Source organism: Lepidochelys kempii, chromosome 9, assembly GCF_965140285.1.
Source record: "Lepidochelys kempii isolate rLepKem1 chromosome 9, rLepKem1.hap1, whole genome shotgun sequence".
In the NCBI taxonomy this organism is placed as follows: Eukaryota; Metazoa; Chordata; order Testudines; family Cheloniidae; genus Lepidochelys; species Lepidochelys kempii.
Genome location: NC_136388.1, coordinates 19515789 through 19535895, shown reverse-complemented (window position 1 = coordinate 19535895; position 20107 = coordinate 19515789). Strand labels below are relative to the sequence as shown.

At 42.4% G+C, this 20107-nt stretch overlaps 1 protein-coding gene across 17 annotated transcripts in view; it reads left to right on the top strand.

Annotated features, from left to right (window-relative positions):
* Window positions 1–19412, top strand: part of LOC144930879 (uncharacterized) — a 58313-nt gene extending 38901 nt beyond the window's left edge. For 6 of the 17 annotated variants that reach the window (XM_078854378.1, XM_078854377.1, XM_078854380.1 and 3 more), the window contains 5 exons: window positions 8042–8205; window positions 14741–14895; window positions 16822–16899; window positions 18222–18281; window positions 19275–19412. In XM_078854378.1, coding sequence (XP_078710504.1) covers window positions 8183–8205; window positions 14741–14895; window positions 16822–16899; window positions 18222–18281; window positions 19275–19381 — 423 coding nt within the window. In that variant the 5' untranslated portion in view covers window positions 8042–8182 and the 3' untranslated portion in view covers window positions 19382–19412. The other 11 variants (XM_078854383.1, XM_078854382.1, XM_078854372.1 and 8 more) reach the window with 9 other exon arrangements.
* Window positions 19413–20107: the final 695 nt, after the last annotated feature.

Below are 20107 nucleotides of genomic sequence, written 5' to 3'. Positions count from 1 at the left end.
CTTCAAGTTTACATGGGGCTCACAGCCCCTGAATTTTGCTTTATGTTTTGGTCTCCAAGGGCCTGGAGCAAAGCCCACTGGAGTCAGTGAAGTCTTTCCATTGACTTTAATGGGTTTGGGGCTAGATTCTGAAACCCTAGTTCTGCAATTTATTCTGGATAAGCAGGCCCCTGCACCCAGGGGGAGCCCCATGGATTTCAGTGGGGATTCTCCTGAATGATGTCAATTAGCAGGATCGAGGCCTTAATGATTAAGTGCAATCAACGGATTTAAGCACATGCTTAAATCCTTTGCTGAATTGGGGGCTTATAACAAGTCATTCTGTGGTTCAACATCAGAATATGGGAGCTGTATTTTAAAACCACTTTGAGAGTTTATATGTTAGACATTAGACAAAGAACAGTATGATTATGGTAACAAACTGTTCTACGATAGGAAGGCCAGCATGACTAACAGACTGGCCTCAGACAGAAATGGATATTTAATTTACAAATTTATAGAAAGACTAAGTCAGTGTTTCTCAATCTGTTCAGATCCTGTATACAAAGTAAAATATTTTCATGACTCCTCACATTTATTATAAAAGTAAGCGTAAAAAATGTATCAACCATAGCAATGATAAGCCTACATAATTTATCTGTGTGTGTGTTTTGAGAGGTTGACAGAGAATTCTTGACCTTGGAGGGGAAAGGTGTATGGGGAGTGGGGCAGCTGGATTTTCTATGCCTTACATTGTAATACAATTTTCAACATGCCTTGCAATCCCTCTGATTACTTTTCATGACTGTTGTTTGGGGTCGCAATCCTCTGGTGGAGAAACACTGTACTAAGTAAATCAAATTTGGCTTACTGTGTGAAAAATTTGCTCCAAGAGAGTGATCTTTTTCATCTTTCATTCTGGAAATACATTATTATTAGAGCAAAACAATACCCAGATCAATGATGGAAGAGACCCAGGGTGAAATCTTGCACCTTTGTAAATAATAGGAGATTTGACATTGATTTCAATGCGGTCAGGATTTTGCCCCCAGTTTTGATTGTTTGCATATGTGTGTTAGGATAATAATACTACATATATATGGTGATATCATCCACGTGGTAAATATGTGATAAGTTGCATTTACAATGTATGAATCACCTGTACTCTGCCAACTAATACCTTTCTACCGAATCTATTTCTGACCTTCCAGATCTTTGAACAATTTTCAGAGTTTCCATATATATTATATATATATATATATGGAAAACATTTTTGAGGTAAGTAGTTTATATATAAACTCTGCTTTCCCACATACTATGAAACTGACCCTCAAAATTATACTGGTCTGGTGCAGGTTGGGTAATAATTAATTCTGGGCCAGTAACAGATGTAAATTCCAGTAGCTCTGAAACCATCATGGCTAGAAATGGGTGTTTTATACTCCTGGAAAGAAGATAATAATCCCAGTTTGTCTGTGGTACAAGGGTTGTAATTCTTTTCTTAGGTATGTCATAAAATACCAGACACTAAATTCATGATCTCTTGATATATAATATAGCTCTTTTAGATCACCTTTAGAAGTTACTAAATTGTATTTGTTATATATATATTCTCTCTCTTCCTCCAAGGTCTGTAGAATAGGATTTTATGTTTCAAAGGCAGACTGGCTTTACAAGTGGAGGGATACAAAAAATAGTTCAAATAATTTTTTTTTTAAACTCTCAAACATATCCACAATTGTAACACATGTGACATAAACCAAATATCCCATGGGGTTAAACAGAGGGTCGACTAGATTCTGTTTGGGCTGACAGAAATAACACACTTATGGCTTTCCCAGAGTAATGTAAACATTTTCCAACCATACTGTTAACATCTTCACACCACACCATCATATATTCCACACACATGCATACACACACACACACACATAAACACGGTATTTCTTGGATGATGGCACAAAGAGCAACATTTTCAGATGGTGGAACAGCAAATAATGAGGCAGTAGATACAGAAAGATTTGAGTTATATAAATACATGGGCAAATAAATGTTGATTGCTGCTCCATGCAGATAAATGTAGCCTATCGAAATCTTGGAGAAGGGGAAATGTCTGCTAAATGGGACGGTGGTGCAGAATACTAACCAGGAAAGAGATTTCGGTAATATTGTAGGGAAATCCCCAAAGTCTTTTCTGTGCTGCTTCAATATGCAGCTGTAGTGTGCACAGGGCAAACAGGATGCTATGTGAAAAAATACATATCATTCAAAGGAGAGGGTAACATAGACTAATAGGTCTTACAGCCAAATTCAGCCCTCTGTAACTTCTCTGATAGAACTGGAGTTGCACCAGGAATAAACCTGATGCATGACATGAAATATTACCATTAAGGCTGGCTGAATAGTATTAATCTAATACAACATTTGGTGAATTTGATTTTTTTGTTTAGTAAATGTTTTGAAAACTAGTCTTGTGTTTTGTAAATACATTTTGTAGTTGAAAATATATAATGAGTGAACATTTAACAGTCTATAGAGTAATTGTGAAGTATCAAGCAATTATATTAAATATTTGGTATTAGAAAAGCATAGAAAACAGTCATTCAAAATATATGTTTTGTTTCTGGTCTAACTGGATGAGTGAAACTTTTAAAAAAGAAAATACCAAAGGACAAGTAATGCATGTCCAGTAGAAATTTCTAATTTGAACAAACATTTCATGAATACAGTACAACCACCCAAATATTTACAAGTACTGAATATTATGACCCCACAAATAGAAGCCAATACAATTTGAGCTGTTTATTCTCCAATATAGTTTTGAAGTTGATTTTTTCATTATTTGGCTGCATCTAGTGTGCTTTGAGAGAAAAAAAAATCTCTTGAGGATTCTTCAATGCATGTGAAAAAAGAGAAAAGAAGATAATATTAGATCCTAATGTTTCCCTCAAAAAGTAAGTCCTACATTTCAAAATGTAACTAGATCACGAAAGCTTATGCTCAAATAAATTTGTTAGTCTCTAAAGTGCCACAAGTACTCCTTTTTTTTGGAGATCTGGTCAGAAAATGTGTAAAATGTTAACAAGCTCATGAATTTTTCCTGTGAAATGTTTTCTGTTTTCTCATTAGCTGTGACTTTGATGGGCCTCTAACTGTTTAAAAGTTATTTTAAAGGGGCTGATAAAACGGAAATTCTGTATAGCTCTGAAGAACACATTCACAGGAAGGATGGTCCAGTGGTTTAGTCTTGAACTTTTGAGTCCTAGGTTCAGTCCCTTGCTCTACCACACGCTTCCTATAGGAGCCTTAGTCTCCCTATGCCTCAGTTTCCCATCTGTAAAATGGGATAACAGGCAGCACTGCTCTACCTCACACAGGTGTTATGAGGGTAAATACGTTTAAGACTGTGAAGCACTCAGATACTACAGTAATGGGGGGGGCTATAAAAGTACTAAGATATATGTAGATTTAGTTATAAAATATGGATTACAGGGTTGTGGATGCTTAAACAAATTAGTTTTAGCAAAAGCCTTTTTCCATTTTATACAAAGATGACTAGATTAAGACTAAAACCATATTGAAAACTTGGTGAATAAGGACTCCTAAAAAAACAAACAAACACAAACCCTCACATGTCAGGTTCTCCAGGCTGGTGAGCCTGAATGTAAGAGTTATACTTGTGATGTTTACAAACAGGGTCGCTCTAAGAGAATGCCAGCATGGAACCAGGTATACTCTACTGGGAATAGTCTAAGAAATTATGCTCTTCCTTTGCTGTCCCTATGATCCCTTGCCTACAAAACTGATTTAAATTAAACTGTAAAAATGGTGATCTGCTTTTCTGTTCCTACCAAAATGACACATTTAATCCCCAATTTACAAATACATGGATTAAATATTAAAATAAAGATGGCACAATCTGGAACCCCATATCCATACAACCCCACAACTTTGTGGGGGTTGAAATCTGGATCTGAACCTGGATCCACATTTTTCAACTGGGTCTGTCTCTGTCAAATATTGTTCTTTGTTTCTTACTTGCCTACAGCAAAATGAGACCCTGGTTTTCACAGGTACGTTTATTTATAGTAACACAGAGACATTGAAAAATCTCTAATAGCCTGTTATCTCATTATCATTTTTTAAGCTTATTATCCACCAGATTCAAATGACAACACTGTGACAAAAGCAGACAGGATCAGAACAGAATGCTCTAATTAGGGTGACCAGGTGTCCGGTTTTCGATTGGAATACCTGGTCGAAAAGGGACCCTGATTGCTCCAGTCAGCACCGCCAACTGGGCCGTTAAAAGTCCGGTCGGCAGTGCTGAGGAGCTAAGGCAGGCTAGTCCCTACTTGTCCTGGCTCCATGCTGTGTCCCGGAAGCAGCCAGCAGGTCAAGCTCCTAGGTGTGAGGCGGAAGGGGAGAGGGAGGGCACAGAGCTCCATGCGCTACTCCCGCCCTAAGCTCTGGCTCTGCACTCCCATTGGCCAGTGGGAGCTGGGGCGGGGGGGCCGGTGCCTGTGTGCAAGAGCAGCACGCTGAGCCGCCTGCCACGCCTCCGCCTAGGACCTGGACCTGCTGGCTGCTTCCAGGGTGCAGTGTGGACTCAGGACAAGCAGGAAGCCTGCTTCAGCCCGCCCACTGTGCTGCTGACTGGGAGTCACCAGAGGTAAGCCCATGCCCCAACCCTGAGCCTCAACCCTCTGCCCCAGCCCTGAGCCCCCCCCCAAACCCAGAGCCCCCTCCTGCACCCCAAACCAGTCATCCCTGGCCCCACCCCAGAGCCCACACCCTGAACTCCTCTGCCTCAGCCTGGGAGCCACCTCCGGCACCCCAAACCTGACCCCACCACAGAGCCCTCACCCCCTCCTGCACCCCAACCCCCTGCCCCAGCCCAGTGAAAGTGAATGAGGGTTGGGGAGAGTGAGCCACTGAGGGAGAGGGAATGTAGTGAGTGGGGGGCATGGCCTCAGGGACAGGGCGGGTCAGGGGCGTGGTCTCGGGTAAGGGGTGGGATTAGGGTGTTCGGTTTTGTGCAATTAGAAAGTTGGCAACCCTAATGCTCTCTGACATCAACAGCCTATTGCCCTATGTAGGTCTATTAAAAGGCAGGGGTCTTCTGAATTTATAGAAGCAAACCATTAGCTGCAACACCTTAACAAGGTCACAGAATGAAGTACAAAAATTCACTTAAAGTAGGAGAATATATGTATTTGAAACAGGGCTGGATTAACTTTTTGTGGGCCCGGCTCCGAACATATTTGTGGGCCCCTATGGGGGTAATGGAACATGGCGCAGGGAGATTGGACCTTGGAGTCAGGGGCCAGCCAGGGGCATGGAAGGGCCAGGGCGGCTCCGCTCCGCCCAGTGTGACTGCACTGTTTACAAACTGGCCCACCCAGCCCTGTGCTGCTGGCATGCCCCTTCCCCGTGGGAGTGGGTCCATGCCGCACCACACAGCCCCCCCACCAGGGCCAGCTCTAGGTTTTTTGCTGCCCCAAGCTCCGAGAGTGCAACTGCCCAAGCAAAAGCAAAAAAGGGTGGCCGGAATGCCGCCCCTGGAATTGTGCCCCAAGGACATGCTTGCTTTGCTGGTGCCTAGAGCCGCTCCTGCCCTATACCCAGCACTCCCTGAACCCGCTGTGCCCAGCACCGCCCCCACACACAGTGCCCTGAACACCACTACCCCTGCCCTGTACTCCAGACAGACCCCACCACTGCCCAGCACCCCAACATGCACAGATTTCCCCCACCCCCACTGCCCAGTACCCTTCCCCACAGGCCCCCCACCACAACTACACAGCGCCCCCCAACAGACCCACACTGCCTAGCACCCCAAAATACACAAACCTCCCCCATGGCCCAGTGCCTCCCATCTCCTCACATCCCAGCATCCTGCCCACAGACCCACTCCCCCATGCCCTGCCGAACCAGTGCAGAGCAGGGATCCCCCCTCCCAGCACAGTGCTGAAGCTTGGGAGCACAGAGCGGCCCCGTGCCCTGGGGCACCACCCAGTCCTACCACCTGGCACTGATGGTGCTTGCAGTGGAGGAAGCGTTTCCTTGCGGGGGTGGGGGGAGTGGGGGGGGGAGGCAGCCTCCAACTTCGCCAGCCTACCGCTTCCGCAGAGCTGCAGGGAGAGGCAGGCCCGCCTCTGGGGAGCCCAAAGAGGATAGTCACTGGCCCAGAGTGGCAGCAGTTGAGGGCTCCTTTCTTTCCCCAGCTCTGCTGGCAGCGTCCTGCCAGTGATGGGGGCAGAGAGGAGTCCTCAGCTGGCCAAAATGAGCAAGCAGTGGGGAGGGGCCAGGGAGGGGCCGGCAGACAGGGCTAGGGGCAGAGAGAAGCCCTGGCCAGACATCTGAGAGGAGCAAGTAGTGTATGTGGTGGGAGGAGCCAAGGGGCAGAGAGGAGCCAGCTCTCCGGGCACAGCACAGGTGGAGCGGGCTGGGCCGGGGCCCCTTTTGAGCATGGGCCTGGTGCCATGGCGCCATTGTAAAGCTGGTACTGATTTGAAATGATGATGGGTTTCTGAACCGAGTGAACAGAGAAGTAGGCAAACAAATGCAGATCAGTGGTATGGCATATGGAATCACAACTGTTCTTAAGCAGGAGATGTTTACTAAACAAAAAAAACTATAACTACAGCCACAAAATAACCTACTTCCACATTGCTTGAATTCCAGCTTTCTCTTCTTTATTTGCCAAGAACCACACCCTGCCTGGAATTCTAAACAGCGCACAGAGACATCTAGTGACGGGATACTAAAGCTTATGCTCAAATAAATTGGTCAGTCTCTAAGTTGCCACACTCCTTTTCTTTTTGCGAATACAGACTAATACTGCTGCTACTCTGAAACCTGTAAGTAAACATACCTCTTTGCAGACTGAATCCTTCTCCCCCACACACATAGGTCATGTTCATGAAAAATTCTAAATGGTATACAAAAGGTGTCCAGCTTTTATTCCAAAGGGAAGAACTGAAGTGTTTTGGGGGCATATAATAGAAACGAGCATGTTAATGGAGTTTATTCTTAAAACGCCTTTATTCCCTGTAATAACAGATAGCTAAGGTGTTAGTATGTTGCCAAATGCTTTCTAAGGTCACAGTTTGGGACCTGTCTATTGCAAGTTGTCTGAAACATTAAGTAAATGTATTTGAGAGAGATGGGAAAGGAGAAAGCTTGATCCTACAACTGTTAGCCATGTGAGTAATCCCTGCTGGCTTCGGTGTTCTTCAGTGGGAATTCTCACATTTGTAAGAATTACTCAAATGTGAATAAGGGGTGCATATTGGCCCTGAGAGTGATAGAGAGATCCCAACCATTGCCACGTATCTCTCATAGATAGTTCTATTGTCCCCTTGAGTGCAAAAAAAGCACCAACAAGGCACACAAGCATGCACAGAAATATACTTTGACTCATTCAAATGCTGTTGCTCCTGCTCCCATTAAATCCCAGGTCTGATGTGTCATAGTCAGTGCTTAATTTGTAATGAAAGAGGCGCTGGGGCTCAAGCAATTTTTTTTTTTTACTTTCACAACTGATGAGGCAAGTAGCAGGTGCTGGTGCTCAGCCCAAGCAAGCTCTGGAATAAAGGAAGCACTGGTCATAGTGAAGGGATGTGGAAGAAATGCATCCAAAGCAGCAATCACACGGGCTGCCACGCATACCAATGCAGGACTAAGGGGTCCCAAGAGAGAAGTATTTAAGAGTTGCATGCAGCAACAAGTGGAATGCAGGTGTCTATCAAAAGCTATCTCCCTGCCTTCCATTGCACATGCTCAAGTCACAGTTTGTACTGCTTGGTACTTTTAGGCAGTCTCTGTCTACTTTCACATGTACTCCTCCTGCAACACCCTATGTAGGACAGTCATTATTAGTGGGAGGAGTCTGGAGATTGTCCTTTGGCCACACCCTACTTTTGAGTTGCCATACCCACTGCATCCAGGTATGTTAACTTCTCCGCACCCAGGTGTGACATAACAGAGCCATGGTTTCTATGTAAATTATTCCTTCTCAGTGACGAGAAAGTGTAAATTGTATGTTCTTTCTTCACAGTTAATGGGCTACTCATCCCTTGCTTCTGCCCTTCCCCCTCTTCCAATGGAACCAAGCACTAACGGGGGAAAAGTCAGGTTCCAAAAAGCTCTACAACAGAGGAATGCTCTCTAATTATCAGACCCTCATCAAACAGAAGTGATGTCCGTCAGAAGAGAGCAACAGTGAGTTATCTGTCCATGCTATGCATTCCTTCCTGCTGGCAAGCATTGTAGCTAGTAGTGGCTGCAAAATCCAGGAGCAAACTGTGATGATAGGACAGTAGACCCCATGGCAACAGGGTGCAGGCAGCTGTCTAATGGAGACAGTGTCCATTTGCAATACAGGGGGATGTGTATTAGTGAGGACTACCAAGGAAGTCATTACTGAACCAGATGGTGCAGTGAGAGCCACTATAAAATAGTGGACAGGCCACACCATTCACAGCTAGTTGTGGGCTCATGGCATCATGATCTTGGGTACCAACACAGTGTTGCTGGATAACAAACACACAGCAGGCCACAAGCACTGTGGGCAGCTTTGCAGAACACCTTCTTGACAAGACAATGAGCTGAGGTCCTGTAGAAACAGCAAAGTCAGATGTGCAACTTTACAGCGAGCTGGACCATGTCCACTCTTTACAGTAGATAGTACGCCTGGTCAGAAAGAGAACTGGATACACGGTCCATTTGTCCCTGAGTAGCCCTCTGTTGTCTTGAATCATGCCCACTTTGGTAGCAAAGCACCAGCCCCAGATCAGGATGCACATCTCTCTGTGCTTACCTAGGGGCCAGCAGATTCAGTGTACTTTGTGTGCTTTGGATAACACTTGCTCTTTTCCAATGCAGTGTGCCACACAATGATAGAGACGACTATATTTTCTTATCAAATTAGTACTCTGTGGTGTGCTCTAGTAGCCTAAGCGTAGGCCTAAAATCCAGAAAATCCAGAAAATCCTAGATCTAGCAGTGATTTTCTCCATTACCTTATGTGAGTCACTTAATCTCTCTGCCTCAGTCTCCCCATCTGTAAAATATGAATAATAATACCTGCCTCACAGAGGATTAAAGTTTGCAGAGTACCTAGAAGATTTAAAAGCTTTCTCTACATGCTAAATATTGTTATTACCTGATTCTTCTTTATTTCCTTGTTGCTAGTGTACCTTAAGGCTGTATTGTTCAACGCTGACAGGGCAACCAGTGGGCCACACTCATAAAAATCATGGCTGGTTTGTGAAAATGAGTTATAAAGACCCAGAGAGCCATAAATATTAAATGTATTGAATAACAAATCCCCAGCACTTTAATCATAGCACAACAATTGATATTAAAAAAAAATCTGATCTTTTTAATCTCTTTTTTAAACCCTCGTCGTTAATGAGGGATAATGCTAGATTGAAGAGGGCCAAAGAGATTTATTGATACAAATTCAGAGACATCAGTGTAAATCAGAACAGTGGAGAAGTATGCCACTACTGGCTTATGTTCTCTTCCTGCAAAAGGACAGGGATGAAAGAACGAGTGTCTGAATGAATGACTGAATAGATGAATGAATGAAAGAATGAATGCAGAATCAAATAACTACATTAAAATAGATTGCCAGCTTGTTGGACTGGCATAGCAAGGGAACTAACTCTTCAGGGCCTCGCTATAAAAACTGTCGACAATGTCCCCATTTTTAATATAAAATTAAAATCCGCTTTGCCCAATCCCTCTGTGTGTGTTTAACTTCAATCGAAGGTCAAAAGAAGGTTTGCATTTGGAAAGACTGCGGGATCTGGCCTGCGGTGCTATCAAATTTATGCTATTGTATAGCTTAGTTATTAAAAAACAAACAACAAACCAAAAAAAACCAAAACAAAAAGCCCAAACCCCAGATTATCTGAATGCTACATTTATGAACTACCACACTATGTACATTAATATTCATTCTGCCTGTGTTACCTCCAGGGCTGGCTTAGACAAGCTGACAACCTGCAAGTACAAGGGGCCCTGGCTTGTTGTGTATATGTGTATGTGTGTGCACATCGTGCTGGGGGCCGGGGGAGTGGTGCCCCACCAGGGACAGCTTGCAATGCTAGTGTGATGTTTACTGTGCACGCCTCACTGCTGCCTGGTGTGGAGTTCCAACTGCTGTGAGCTGACAAAGCTCTGTGGTAAAAATAGCTTCAGCCATTTGGGAAATCAGGATGTCTTCTCATTTATCACAGCCCTAGCTAGCCTGGGGCACACTGAAGGTTCCCCTTCTGCCTGTCTCACAGGATCCTCTGGCCCCATCTGAAACACATACATGAGCTTTGGATATATTTCTTGGGCTGCCCCTCCAGCCCTCTGAGTCCCATCAGGACTGAATCTCTCCCTCCAGACCCCATGCTAACATTTCAGAGCAGTTGGCAGCAAATGGGAAAGGGCTGCTGAGCAGTGAAACTTTTGCCTTGCAGCTGTAGGAGCCTAAATGCATGGCTTTGCAGGGGACCTCAGAAGTGCTTGAACCAGGTCTGTATACCTTATATTTTACTTATTTCATACAATATCAATACACTACACAGTCTTTCAATGAAGGACGTCAACCCACTTTACAAACATGAATTCATTACACCTCACAACAATCTTGCAAGAAAGGCATCATCATCCCTATTGTATAGATGTGGAAACTGAGGTACAGAGCAATCAAACCACTTGCCCAAAGATAGTCAGTGGCAGAGTTGGGAACAGAAGTCAGGAGTTCTGACTATCTACCAACACAATATGGGACCAATTCTCCTCTCACTTATACTGGTACAAATCAGAAGTAACTCCACCGAAGCAGGTGAGAGAAGAATCTGACTCTATATGCCAAATTGTCTGTTGGTGTAAATAGGTGCAGCAGAATTTGGCCCTTCATCTATATCTTTCTAAATCGGTCTTGCAAATTCTGCTTACTTGAGGCAACTATGTATTTTTTGATCAGTGAGTCAAATATCTTTAGTTTTCTCATTATTTTCAATCATCGTAATAAAAGGCAGAATAATGTAGTTTGTGCCAAGGCTGGTAAATTTTCGTAACAATTTTACATGGCTGCTCTACATATATATGCACTACACATGAATGCAACATTTAATTTTCATTAATTTGAAAAGTGCCATTCTCCTATTACCAAGCTTTAGCCTTAACCTTGTATGGACAAACAACTGCACCTGCATGGATCTGACTGTAGGATCAGGTCCATATTAGTAAATACCCATTTTCAATTTTTAATTAGTACAGCACATAATACACAGGTGTGATGTTCTCATTCCTGGGAAGGAAGGGGAAATATTGTGGATAGAAATCTTGTTTGTAGACACTGACAGTTGCAGGTTATTCTTCAAAGGATTTAAGATATTTAAAGAACACAGCAAATGCCCTCTTCATTGCTTCTACCTACACATACCTCTTTTCTGCCTCCTCAAAAACAATTTTATTGCTTTTGAAGACAGCCTGGTGAGCTAAGCTCATGCTTTTCTGAAAACCATCTCTTTTTTACTTTCCTGATCTGATGAGCCGAAGGTCACTAGCATGCCCATTTTGTTCACCACCACTTCAGTGTGTAATAATACTGGTAAAACCTGGCATAAAGAATCACAGCACAGAAAATTCATCCTGAAGTTTTTTGGGATTAGCAGATACCACTAGTATCAACAAGTGAGTGCAACAAAGGTCAGTGACAATCTGAGGGCTGTTTTTTGGCCTAAAAAAGGTATGTTCTTTAATAAAGAAGAAGAAGAAGAAGACCTAGCTCTTATATAGCAAATGTGGCATGCGTTTGGTGGTCACAGCCAGTTCCCAGTGAACAGGCATTCACATCACAGACAGTTACCACATTGATCAGTGTTGGCAATTTCAGATCAGTGACCTCAATGGGTATGGTAACCAATTTAGTCTTCCATCCATAGACTTGGACACTCCAAGTCAAGAGTGGGGCAATTTTAGAGGTTCCTCCCTTCTTTAAATCTGTTTGTTTGTATATTACTACTAATGGGTAGCTGTATTATTTGCTGCCAGCACTGCACATATTTTCATTCTGTTATACTTGCTTTTTCCCTATGTGTCTCCATTTGTATTTTGAGTAGATTTTTTTTATACACACACTATTTCCTCTGGGGCAAAAATATAGAGGAGAGACATTCCGCGATGTAAAAGAGAAAAAATAAGGAGTGTGTTATGGCATATATCTGAGATTTACATGTAGCAAAGCACAATATATTCTCTTGGTACCCAAGCTACACATCTTATGTAACTGCTTTCAGCAGGCTCGGTAACTGCTTTCAGCAGGTGTTTATTCTGAAATGGTAGCAATGCTTTTCTGTCATGTTGCATTAAGTCACTTATGACGCATCATGTTAGATTGCACCACGTCATACTAGTGCATACGGCAAAGAAGCCAAAGCAAAACAACATGATATGACAGACAACATTTAGTAAAAATATTCACTTATTTGGCTCAGATACTTGCCATCAGTTTGAATCAGAGCATATTGCCCAAAATGAAGCTGGCAGATTGAGGTGAATGGTTAAGTGTCTGTGGTTCACAAGCAACTGTACCTGATGTAAATTTTGAAGTTTCTTGGCATGAACCTGGTATTTATCTTATTGTCATCTATTATACCTCTGCATGTTCTTTCTCTCTCAGTTTAACCCCTTCTGAACTTTTTCCTCCTCTCATTGCTTTAAGTAGGTTGATCATTTATTCCTTAGTACCTTTTGTTAGTTTGACATAACACAAAAGAGTTCCTGACAAGGAATCAAGATCACATTTTGAATCTGTTTATACAGAAGATTACAGAGCATTGTTAAAGGACTGACTGGCTAATCCACAAAATCCAGATTTAAAGTTTTTAACAGTACTGCAGAAGCACTCTTCATTGCAAGTCTTCCAGATTCCAAGTTTAAATAAGCACTCTTTATTTTGATGGAATTGCCTTAAGGGCTATTTTACATAAGAGTGAAGTTATTGGGGACTACACAAAGACTTCGATGCATCAGGAGAGGTATTTCCAGTAGGGATAAGGAGGTTTTAGTACCGTTATACAAGGCACTGGTGAGACCTCACCTGGAATACTGTGTGCAGTTCTGGTCTCCCATGTTTAAGAAGGATGAATTCAAACTGGAACAGGTACAGAGAAGGGCTACTAGGATGATCCGAGGAATGGAAAACTTGTCTTATGAAAGGAGACTCAGGGAGCTTGGCTTGTTTAGCCTAACTAAAAGAAGGTTGAGAGGAGGTATGATTGCTCTCTATAAATATGTCAGAGGGATAAATACCGGAGAGGGAGAAGAATTATTTAAGCTCAGTTCCAGTGTGGACACAAGAACAAATGGATATAAACTGGCCACTAGGAAATTTAGACTAGAAATTAGACAAAGGTTTTTAACTATCAGAGAAGTGAAGTTTTGGAATAGCCTTCCAAGGGAAGCAGTGGGGGCAAAAGATCTATCTGGCTTTAAGATTAAACTTGATAAGTTTATGGAGGAGATGGTATGATGGGATAACGTGGTTTTGGTAATTAAATATTCATGGTAAATAGGCCCAATGGCCTGTGATGGGCTATTAGATGGGGTGAGATCCGAGTTACCCAGGAAAGAATTTTCGGTAGTATCTGGCTGATGAATCTTGCCCATATGCTCAGGGTTTAGCTGATCACCATACTTGGGGTTGGGAAGGAATTTTCCTCCAGGGCAGATTGGAAGAGGCCCTGGAGGTTTTTCGCCTTCCTCTGTAGCATGGGGCACGGGTCACTTGCTGGAGGATTCTCTGCTCCTTGAAGTCTTTAAACTACGATTTGAGGACTTCAATAGCACAGGTGTGAGGTTTTTTTTTGTAGGAGTGGTGGGTGAAATTCTGTGGCCTGCGTTGTGCAGGAGATCAGACTAGATGATCATAATGGTCCCTTCTGGCCTAAATATCTATGAATCTATGAAAGACGAATGCCTGGCACCTGTTTGCTTATGTAGTCAGGAGGACTATTTTAGGAAACAACAAGTTTATCTTTCAAAGCACCTATATTTTATAACATAAGAAAGTGTTTTTTACGGACTAAAAAGAGAAATATTGAAACTTTGTTATTGTTATTGGGATTTTTGGAGCTATTTCACGATAATTCTTTTTTAAAAATGGAGAGCTCTCAAAAATGAGGGGTGAAGAGCACTTGCTGGAGTCAGGTTTTACTGAGGCAAGTGCTGTGCAGGCCTCACCATACGGCTCTGTAAATACACCTCATTTCTGAGGTACCAGGCCATTGTTAATTCAGGGAGGGGTATCTCTTGAACATAGATGGACAACTGTATTAAACGGTGTGCTAGTATAATGTGCGCTAATGGAATTTAGGAGGAGAGGACATCACAGTCATTATCACCTGTGACTTAAGAAACATTTTTAACTCAGGTCTCCAGAAGTAAATGGCTAGTCCACTAATCCATGGAGCAGCCTCATCCATCAAGTTAGTAATACATATAGGTGCAGGGAAAAGTCAAAAGCCACAAGCGCAATAGATACCAGGAGCAAGGCACTTCATGTTAAAGAAACAGAGAAGTATGCTGCCCTCACTGTTCTTTGGTAATAGTCAAGCACACACTGACAGACTGTTATGAACTTGATGAATTCCATCCACCCACTCGGGGAGACAGGGAGGACAGCATGGTCCTTTACCTCTGAAATCCAAGGTTCTGACTCAAATAAACTCAGTATTTATATTTTCCACAGGGTCAGAATCAGAATGTTCTGTGGCAAAATCTCACTCTGTAGATGGGAAGGAGAAAAGAGAGACCAGCAGGTAGCGGGGCTGGATATCACACTGCCAGACATTTGCATGGATTTGAAGACCACGCTGTCTGTTAAAGCTGATGGATCCCAAGGAGGTAGGCCAAATTGCCACGATATAATGTAATATTTACTAGTAATTTCCTTATTTATATATCATAGTCTTTTGATTCGACTAGTAATGCTTTGTAGATAAATGTAACTCTAATGAAAGGAATAAGAACAAATCCTATTGATAATGGTCAAGATTTCCAAAAGCTATTATTATTATTTATTATTTGTATTATGGTAACACCTAAGAGCCCAGTCCTGGATCAGGACCCCACTGTGCTAGGCACTGAACAAACACAGTTTCTGCCCTAAAGAACTTACAATTTAAGGAAAAGTGACTAATGATTTTGGACGCCCAAATTGATACACCTTAAAGGCAACTGATTTTCAATGTGCTCAATACTTTGTGAAAATCGGGGGTGTCTCAAGTTGGGCATGGAATCATTACTCCCTTTTGAAAATCTTGACCTATTACCATTTAACACCATTGTAAGAGACAACTTTATGTTCTCTGGGGAGGATATTAATGACAAAGGAATCAGCCTGCTCTGTTGTTCCTGACTAAGGCAGGAAGGGTACTGGGAGCATTCTCTTGCAAGAGGCTGTGAATCCTGAACTCGCATTGATGTTGGGTTCCCTTCATTCCTGTGACGTTTTTGAGTTAGACATGTAAGTTTAAATAGAATTATTGGGCCATTCCCCTATAGAAGTTGCTGCAAGCTATTTTGATGGTTTGAAATCCAAACTTTTGGATGTTTATTTTCCCCCAGTATGAATGTACCTGAAGCTCTTTGGCCATGAAATCAAACTGGAAATCTTAGAATCACAGGCTTTTTCTCCTGAGAGATCCAGTATTTCCTGGTTTCAATCAGGTCAGAAATATTGAGAAGAAAAGCTCTTCACATGGTATCACCTTATTCCTCCTCCTGATTCTAGCTGAAACCAATAAATACGGAGGCAGCATGAGAAACTGAAATAAATAAACAGGATTTGACTGAAATTGTTTTGAACTTCTAAAATAATTTCAGGTGCAAATCGAGTTTTGAATGATGGGTTTGGGTAAAATAGGAACTAACCCAAACAGTTTGCACATCTATAGAGAAGATATACATTGAACTCCTCATCAAGACTATCTGTTTTTGACTTTTGTAGGCTCACACTCATAAAACATCCTACTGTCTCAACTTCACCTGCATTTGCTTTTCAAAGAAAGCACTTCCTTCATGGTTCCTGTGCAACAACTTCCAGTTGCAATATAAGTGAAATTGATGGATACTTTACGGACTGTAAATTAAGGATGTTCTCATTTAGTCTCATAGGGTGAATATGGCATAAGCACCCTTGTCCTCAACTGGATAGACAAGGTCGGGGGAAGAGGATGAGGAGGCAAAGCATCCATAAAAAAAAAGATGAGAGGAGGGGTTGGGTATGGAAAAGAGGGGAAGGGAATTTTCTTTTGAAGGAATAGTATTAATACTAGTCATTTCCCCTTCCTCTCTTACTCCATTCCTCCATTAGGCCTTCCACACACACACAGGTTGGTTCTTTGCTTTCTCACTTCCTATAGATGGACTTGTCAAGGTGGTTCTAACTCAGGCATATCGCTATTTGGGTTTGATCTGAAGTTTGTGCAGATATCTCAATGACGTACATAATAAAATAAGTAATAAATAGTAACGATAATTAAGTGATGCATCATATATAAACAGCATATAAATGGAATATTTGCTGTGGTATCATAACATGGCACATGTTTTCTCTTTAATCCCCTCCCCTCATCTTCACCAAGGATCATTAGTAACTGACAAAGCAGCATGTCTACTCCAGCAGGATTGTCCTAATTTCTCCTTGAATCAGACCAGCACCAAGGTATCCTGACAAGGACAGAAATATGATCATGTGGCACAGTGATATTCTCAGTTGTTTTGACAGAGACCATTATAATTGTCACATTCTTCTTTCTCCTTTCATAGAAAGTAGGCTCCCTAGCCTGAGCTGTGCAACTCCCATTCTTGAAAACAAAAAGCTGCTAACTCAGATCAATTTCCCAGGTACTAACATAATGAGATTAAAGTTGTAAATCAACATACATGCACACACAATCCCACAACCAGCTGACACAAAATACACACTTTCAAAAGAAACAAATTAGTATAAAAATGTTATAAAGAATAAGACAATGCAGATCAAATCAAACCTAACAAATACAGTTACAGGTGAATTATATTTATTAATGTCAATTCTATATAAGCAGACTTTATTCATGTCTGATCTACTAGACACTAGGGCTTTGCAAATCCTACTCATACTAGTTCCCATGTCTTTGTGAACTAAAGCTGGTAGCTGAGGTTCACCCTAGTACACAGCACTTCAGTTCTGCATGGCTTCTGGATTTGCCTGAACCCTTAAATGGCAAGTGTAACTGGTTAGCCATCTCCTGAGCATCCCCTGTGGCCTAGGATCTGCAGCACCCTGCCAGTTTCCCTATCCTCTGGGCTCCTTAAGAACAGTCCAAAAGTTAGAAGACTAAATTCCTCCGATGGGGATCTCCTTTATTAAGTCCAAGTACACTCAAAATAAAGTCTCTTTCTGCTCAGAGTCAAAATAAAATCTCTTCTGCCCAGACTCCAGCTGAGCCCAGTTCCTCTGACATGAGGATCTGTTGACTGTAGTTCTCTGTGGTTGCTCCTCCATGAGAAGTGTCACAGTCCTTCTCCCTCGGGATGTGTAGAGTCTGAAACTGGATCCAGCACCTCCTCCCCAAGGGACTGTCTCTTCCTACTCTTGGAGCAAGCAGAGAAGATGCAAGGCCTGCCCTGCCCCCTATTCCAGCATCTGGCTGTCTCCCCTGGCTATCCATAGACCTCAGATTTTCTACCTCCTGCACCCACCCTCCCCCAACTATCCATGGGCTTTTGTTTTTCTAACCCTCCCTCCCCCCAGACGCCTCATTTAGTTGCATGATCATCTGTCACATAGCTTAATTCATTCTGTCCACCTGGAGAAGCAAGTAGGCAGAGACAACCTGTGCCTGCCGATAGTGGAGGGCAGAGTAAGGGCAGCCAGCTTCAGCAGTGCTACTGAGCATGCTCAGTCCATCTGAGTATGCTCAGTACAAGCCAAGCCGCAAATCTGGTGGGGCACATAACTCCGAATGCTCCCCCGATGTATCACCTCTGCAAGTAGGCTCTGTCAAAGGTAGGCTGAACTCTGTCTTTCCTTAAAGGGCCAGTCTCCCTGTGATAGTAAGTAAACTTGAAACAAACCCTTGCAAAACTTATTTTGTATGAAAGCAGTCCCTGTTGCCACTTGTCCCTTCCTGCCTCGTTCCCTCTTCCCAACAGAACTCAGGCACCTATATTATCTTGAACAGCCTCCAGAAGATGTGGTGGCCAGGTAGTCTGCATCATTACCCCCAAGAGGTCTCCTAAAGGTAAGGTGGTCTAGGGGCTTGTTGGGGGAAGCAGATCAGTGCAAGTAGGAGAGTGTGTGTGTGATGGAGTTCTGCTTCAACTTGGTTCAGCTGAGATGATGATTTTTTTTTTAACAGCTGTACTCTACAGCACCACAGATGTACACGATGCTTTACATGACAGCCAAGACCCCATCCCTGCTCAAAAGAGCTTCCAGAAAACATTTTTAAAAGCACTTTAGTGTCTTAAGGAAGTTATGTTCCATGACTCTTAAGTGTCTTAGTCATTTGTGGAATTGACTTAGGCACTTTTGAAAATGTTACCCTACAACCTAAACTGAGCACAATACGAGAAAACACGAGAGGATAATAAGAACAGGAAAAGGGGAGGAATCCCCAGAATAAAGTTATGGGATTGTTTGGGTGGTACACAGCACATCAAGTAAATGCCTAGGAATTTGTTTGAACTGCTTAAAAGCTCATGGCGTTACCCCCCTTTATGGAGGCTATGAGTGCATCCCCCTCTGCGCTAACATGGAGCAGTGGCTCCACTTCCCAGCCACATTCTAGCTGACTCCTATGCATGGCTATGAATGTGCATTCTGGGGAAACCTACTTGTATCCTCACTCCCTTCTTATTCACCTAGACAAAGCTAGCCACAGTTTGGTCTTTAAATGAGTGCTTAGTGAGGTGTCAAAATGCACATATAAAAAAGAAACAGCCCCTTATTCTCTTCAGTTACACCAGTCACTCTGATTGCCTTTGTGAAAATATTTCTCCTTATCTGTGTGTGCAGTTATTATTGCGCACATTGCAGCTTGCTCTGGAAACTTAACTCCACCTGTGCCAGCATTCTGAGAAATGAACATTGGAGTGAAAAGATTCCATTCTCTTCTCTTTTACCTGATAAAAAATAATCCAAAGAAATTGAATAATTAACACTGAATGTAGCTGAACAATTGCTAAGGAGTATATTTAATAATTTTTGGTTGCTTTTTTTTTTTCTATTTTAGGAACAAAACAGGGACAATTGAAGCATATTCTTCTCAAGCAGCACAATACTGTTGTGGCGAGAGCTGAAGGAAATGCATTGTTTGGATTAGAATATTTTTTTCATTAACAGGATGTTCAAAATAAACAAAATTACTTGATTCACAGTGCCTGTGGCTGTATCAGGTTAACACTGGCGTGCTTTCATACTTGAGCTCATCTTCACTAATCAATCAGAAACACACTTGCTGGCAAGAAAGGTCACATCATTAATCACACAACAGCAATGTTTTGACAAACAGGTATCTACATACAGCCAAATTTCGCTCTCAGTTACAGAGGTTTAATGTGCAACATACGGAAGATGATGGGTGCCAGAGAGAGAAAGAGATGAAGCTGCAGTGTCTCCCATAATTACACCTGTGTATACCAGGTACTGTAAACTAGAGCAGAATTTGTCCCATTCAATTAAATTAGAGATCATGATATTATGCCCTCCATATACACTTGTATCTTGGATTAAATTCAAGTTGATTGAATGAAAGGAGAATGAGATAAAATGTAATGTATAGGTGGGCACTGGCCTGATCTCTTTGGTTCAGGACCAAAGTATTACTGTTCATATTGAAGAAACACCATAGTGAGCATGATGGTGCTGATGATTGATTTAATGATACTGGAGGTATCATCTTTCAGAGGATATATATAAAAAAAGTCCTCGACTTCTTTGGTCATTGAGGATTCTATGACAAAGGCTGTTAGCCCCAGTCTCCTGACTGGATTACGTCTCAGAAAATTAGAGTTACTATTCTCATTAATAGATTGCAAGGCCAGAAGGGACCACTGTGATCATCTA